The sequence below is a fragment of the Teleopsis dalmanni genome, unplaced genomic scaffold (genome assembly GCF_002237135.1).
Source record: "Teleopsis dalmanni isolate 2A unplaced genomic scaffold, ASM223713v2 unscaffolded_contig_2324, whole genome shotgun sequence".
Taxonomy (NCBI): Eukaryota; Metazoa; Arthropoda; class Insecta; order Diptera; family Diopsidae; genus Teleopsis; species Teleopsis dalmanni.
Window position 1 is genome coordinate 1,211 of NW_024033706.1, and position 6,051 is coordinate 7,261.

The 6,051-nt window shown below is 31.4% G+C and overlaps 1 protein-coding gene across 2 annotated transcripts; it reads right to left on the bottom strand.

Moving 5' to 3' along the window:
* Nucleotides 1-201: 201 nt before the first annotated feature.
* On the bottom strand, nt 202-1,883 carry LOC119664627 (protein MEMO1-like). 2 transcript variants are annotated; one of them, XM_038074087.1, is made up of 4 exons: nt 1,753-1,883; nt 648-729; nt 544-595; nt 202-466 (listed from the first exon to the last, which is right to left on the bottom strand). In XM_038074087.1, the coding sequence occupies exons 1-4, from the start codon at nt 1,799-1,801 to the stop codon at nt 398-400; spliced, it is 252 nt and encodes an 83-aa protein (XP_037930015.1). In that variant the 5' UTR covers nt 1,802-1,883; the 3' UTR covers nt 202-397. The 2 variants fall into 2 exon arrangements, with proteins under 2 accessions (XP_037930015.1, XP_037930014.1); XM_038074086.1 differs by having other exon boundaries at nt 232-466; nt 527-595; nt 1,753-1,878.
* Between the last annotated feature and the right edge of the window lie 4,168 nt (nt 1,884-6,051).

A 6,051-nucleotide genomic window follows, 5' to 3' on the forward strand; every position in this document is an offset into this window, starting at 1 on the left:
AAATTAACAAATTAGTATTGTCAACATTTTAAATAATATTTAATTAATAAAAAAACTTAAATAAATCAATTTGTGTCTTATTATTTAAAAACACATAAGTTCATTTTGCATGAATTGAAAATCAAATGCTTAGAGTACCTTTAAATACTTCAACTACTTTGAGAATGTTTAGAGTTAGAGTACTCCAAAAAAACAAAACTAATATTCATTTCATTCCATTTTGTTTTTACGCGTATTCATTCGTATTCGTTCGTTGAGAGTGAGAGTATGCTACCATTCTCAACACAATAGAATGATTTAAAACTGAAATCAAATGCGTGCATGCAGTACTTTAGTATGTATACATTACTTACTTTGAGTATCAATATTGAGATCATACAAAGGAGTTGTGTATGTTTTAGCTGTAGTTAACGCACAACCACGTAATCGCACGTGATGGGAAGGGCCTAATATAAATATCCGTTTCCTATAAGTAAAATAAAAGATTTTTCGAAAATAACTCATTGTCTTTAATTATAATACTTACACAACAGCTGGACTTACTTGTCGATAAGCAAATGCTCCACACTCACCGCAATACGCGTAACCCGCATGACTATTAAAAAGATATTTTTAAACAATATTAACAAATGTTTGAATATATTTACGGTGCAATTATTGCTCGTGCAGGACCATGAAGTAATTCTGCCGTATTCAACCACACATCAAGTTGTTGAGAAAGTTCAGCACCTATATATATAATATATTAATTTAAGTAATATATTAGAAAAAGTTCCAAGAAATTATATTGCCTACTATGTTGTTTACCCTGTTCCTAACATAAATCTCTTAAATCATAAATCATAAACCTCTTAGAAACTACAACTTCTATATTGGATTCGATAAATATTAGAAATTTTAAGTTAAATATACTGTTAAGTAATTAACGAAACTTCGGAAATGACTTTCTATTAAACAAATTTAATATTTGTTTAAAGAAAACCCACACTCATATTGATATGACACAGTTCAAGAATTTTATATAACTCGCTTCAACTACAACAAAAAACCACCAGATAAATTTAAACAATGTCCATAGTTTTTACGATGACTTCGTCATGATCAACAATAAATTTTAGGCGTACTTGAAATTTGCTTGGTAACTTGGTACAATAATAATATGAGAAACTTAAGAAAGCTTTTAATTTTTATAAAGTAAAATTAAAAAAAAAAATTCAGAAATTGGGTGAAACTTGTTCTTTTATATAATTTTTTATATCTTCAATATTTTTTATTTATTGTTGTATTGACTACTTAATATTCTAAATTAAAATTAATATCTGTGCAACAATGCAAAATAATAAGAATCAGCTGATGTTTTCCCCCAAGTTCATTAACTTGTGGACGCATTGTAATTTCATAAAAAAACAAATACTGTTAAATTTTGTCGTTTTACAAAAAACGTTTGAATACCCCTATTGTTGCATGGATTTGTACATATCAATTACGTTGATCAATCTAAATATTTCTCCAATAAGAATATTCGATTAACAAATTTTACTCTAAGTATTAAAAAAATTTATAAATTTATATAAAATTTATACAAAAGATAAATCCGTTCAATGTATATATATTAAAACAAATTGTATATAATTTAAATCTGTATATAGAAACATATTTTACACAAAACTGCTGGTATAATTTTGGACTCAATATTTTGATGTTATCGATTAAACCTAAGGAACATTCTGCTGCATTATTAATAACACTTACCAGAGCTGGAATACCAACTTCCTGCATGAGTTGCTTTTCTAGACGACATTCTAATTTATTTAATTTTTATCTTTGTCTCATATATTGTATTGTACTAAAAACGAAATAATCATTTGCAACAGCAAACATTGAATGAAGTGCAAGGTAGTTATGTCGTGTTTACTTTTGTAATCATGCTTACAATCATGATTGTGGAAATTTTATAGCTATTTGGTGTTCCCAAAGTGTTATTTGATTTTTCGAGCTATATGTTATGATTCCTTGTTTTTTCTTATTTATTTATTAGAAATCATATATTGCATTATTATAATTAAATGAATCTAATATGTATATATATATATCTCACGCACGCGTTTTTTATATATTTCTGCCGACCTCCTCACTTCACTTGCATGCTTCTTCTTATCACAATAAACAGCCGATCACATCAGTAATGCCATATTCGTTACGATTATTGTTTTTTATATCGTAACAGAAACATATGGCGTTTTCGGTAGGTAAATCCCTGGGTAAATTTTTTAATCGAGATTCGTTTTTTGTGCCATTTTCGATTGGCAAATCTATATACACTCGAGATTAATGTATAACACTCTATATATTTAGCCAGTGTAACAAGATTTCCTTAAAATTAACTGCTATTTTATATGATTTGACAAATAAAGAAGTGTGGTTCGTTTCCAAATGTGCCCAATTTGTTTGTTTATGTATTTGGCTATAATTTTGAAGAAAGATATAAAATCAAGATAATAATACATTTGGGAGCATATGCAAATGAAGGTATGTTTTTCAACTTTCAAACATTTGCAAAAACGGAAAAAAGTAGAAGATTTTGGGTAAATGTTGTGAACAACTACAAAGCAAAATAAGTTACTGTGAACAGTTCAATTCAATTTGTTTATTTACTAACACTACTACAAAAATTTTAGATTACACTAAAAATGTTCAATTGGTCAACGAAATTTAACACATCTAAATTGAATTCAGAGTTATCTATTGAAAATGCCAACACTAACCCCCTTATTCGGTGTTCTTGACAAATTCACTTGTCAGGTTTATATAAAAAAAAGCTGTAAAAAAGCACTTCTCTTGATAAATTGTCAAGTTGTCATATGCTCTTGACAAATACAAGGTTGCTGATGAAAATTATAATAAAGTAAAACGCTTTATTTTGTTAATTTTTGTTTTATTTAATAAAACATAAATAAAAAATGCGAAAAGAACTTTAAATTTTTGTAATTTTATTTTAGTTCAATATGGCCACCTCTAGCATGAATTATGGCCTTCAAATGGCAAATTAAGCTATCGCACGCCACACGAATTTTGGTAGAGCTTACCTTAGTTTGTAAAATACCAGAAATCTAAGGGGTTTATATCAAATGAACACGGTGGCCATTGTGTTGTTGAAATAAAACACGGAACGTTATTTCTCAACCATTCTTGGAGGACGCGTGCTTTCTGCGATGGTGCTGAGTCCTGTTGGAATGTGCCACTCCTGCAACCGAAATGCTCATCTGTTTTTCAGGCATTTTTTTTTTTGGTTGACGCGTGTTTTGTGCGATGGTGCTGAGTCCTGTTGGAATGTTCAACGCCTGCCACCAAAATGCTCATTTGTCCAGAGCTTTAATACTCCCTCTAAAATAATTTCCCGATACCATCACCATCGGTGGCACCTGTTTTCTGGTGGCCAATCGTATGTTTTCAATGGATCTCTCTGACATGTGAACTCAATAATTTTGCTTTTTTACGTAGTGTTCAATGGTGACTCATCAGAAAAAACCAAATTCGGCAACCCACTACATTCGACCAAACGAACTAACCCTTTGACTCTTTCGATTCTAACTTTTTTTGTTCATCAATGAGATCATGCACTTTGTTTTACTTCAATTGTTTTAGTTCAAGCATATTTTTCAAAATGTTTTGTATCCTTTCTCGCGATACGTTCAACTCCTTTGCCATTTAGTTGACATTTGATAGATCTCGAAATATCGGAACTGAACTAACCCTTTTGATGTTATTTCTAACCTTCCTGTAGAAAATTGCCTTACTTAATTCTAATGCTCTTAGAAAGATTTTTAAATAATTTCCCTAACCCAATGATCACTAAAATCTTGGAAAAAAAAAGAAATTAACAAATTAACCAGAATATCCAAACCTATAAAATTGTTGTATACGTCGCTGAACTTTCAAATCAAATTTCAGCATCTAATATATGTCACAAACAACATTATAAAACAAAATATAGGATATAAAGCACAATGTAGACGCTATACTCAAACACCAAAACAAAAATTAACACTTTGAATAAACACAATGTGGGTTATCAAATCAAATTCAAAGGTGACGGATCCAACATATGCAAACAAGTATTTGTTGGTAAACAAAATCAAATTGAAAACGCGAATATTGAGTTCAACACACCACTGGCTTTATTTTGAATCAGATCAAAACATGAGTCGGACCTAAATAATGTAAAGTTGTTACACCAAGAAAATATCCAACAAATACGTCCTACAAACTGCCCTACAAACTCCTAGTTATAACGTACTCATTTATAAAACTGATTTACTACACTGTATAGCTCAGGTGTGTGAAAATACCTTCAACAAATCCGGAAGAGGATAAATATTGCTGCATTCTATTGGTATTACATAGTATCCTGATGATGACTACATAAGGGACAGAGCCCTGAATGTGAATTGTTGAGGTCGCAAACAAAACTAAATAAGGGTGAAAATTATGCATAAAACAAAAATTCAAATGATTAAATCTATGACTAAATGTGCAATGTAATTTGTCATCACATATTTGTTTCTGTCGAAGTAAACGTAAATACAATGTATTTTTAAATTGGATAAGATGTCGTGTATTCTTGTTTTTTATTTCAATTGTATAAATACACCATATATTCGCTCTACATTATACATAAGTAATTTGTTTTGGTGCGCCGCGAAACATAGTAGTACCAGATTCCCGCACCCTAATATTTATAACGCCGCCTATGCAGAAACGAAATCAAAAAAGGCGCGAGTGAGAAGAAATCAAAGTGTAAAGAAACAGGAATGATACTCGTAAATTTTATTAAAAACTTGAGCGTCTGAATTAAGGCTTTAAACATGGAGCATCATCCCGAAAGTGTACTGAAAATATGGAAAGAACTACATTCTGGAAATGATAATATAAATTCCGCCTTTGGAGAAATGTTCTCGGAGAATTGTGAAGGTCGGCGGCGATGTGCCTATAGTTAGCATGTATTAGCTTATCTTGCTGCATATGATTTGTATGCTCATCGATTGGAGTCTCAGTATCCTCTGTCTTGTCTTGAAAAAAGGCGACGGGATGATTACACCAAATATCGCGGGATCAGTCTAATATCTGTCCCATCAATGTACTTTCGACTATATTTTATGAAAGGTTGAAGTTTCCAGCCAACTCATTGATTAAGCCTTATTAGTAGCTCCAAGATTGATCAGATATTTATTATTATTTTCTTAGTGTATTTAAAATGTATTTATCTACAATACAATGGGTAAAGACACCACTCTTAGTAAGAGCATAGGGCGGAGACGATTTTTCATAATTGTCTGCCTTTTGCCAAATTTCGTTCCATTACCAAACTGCCGATATGAAGCTTGGATAGAGCACAGTCAGGTAACTCGTGGGCGGCCATATCAACGCTTAACTTAGAGGTTCCACTCAAAGGTAATTTTCGAAATGGCGGTGTTGGCTCTCCGGAGAGCGTGTCCAATCCAACGCCACTTCCGGTTTTTAAACTTGAGTTCTATTAGTACATTTTTGGATATGGCGAAAAGTTTGTTGTTTGAGATTAACCGTGGCTAGAAAATTTTAAATATACGACGGAGACTTTTACTGACAAATACTTGCAGTTTGTGCTGGATGCGTTCTGTGACTTTTGCCGATGAAAACAAATAATAAATTGTTTTCGCTCTACATTTTATCCACCATTTATGTAACTGCACTAATTAAATTGCATAACTTTGTAGAAAGCACAAAAAGGTGCTTTACATATAGTATGTTAAGTAAACAATATGCATAACAAATGTATCTATAAAACGGATGGCTTTGAAAAATAAAAATAGGCAACCTCAAAAGTTGACTTTCGTTGAACTTGTGTTTCCAAATGAAGCTGTGGTTTATAAGCTCGTTCTAACTTGAATCACGGCAAGTGTTTCAGTTAGTGTCACTTAAAAAAATAAAAAGTGAAAAAAAACCTACTTGTGGAAAAAGACGATTAGTCATCACTTCTAATTTCACAGGCACGAGTTCTAATCCTGGCACTTG

Coding starts and splice junctions, on each gene's coding strand:
- LOC119664627 (XM_038074086.1), bottom strand. CDS start 1,801: ATGTCGTCTAGAAAAGCAACTCATGCAGGAAGTTGGTATTCCAGCTCT. Junction 730..1,752: donor AAGTTGGTATTCCAGCTCTG/GTAAGTGTTATT, acceptor TTATATATATAG/GTGCTGAACTTTCTCAACAA. Junction 467..526: donor CAAGTAAGTCCAGCTGTTGT/GTAAGTATTATA, acceptor TTTTACTTATAG/GAAACGGATATTTATATTAG.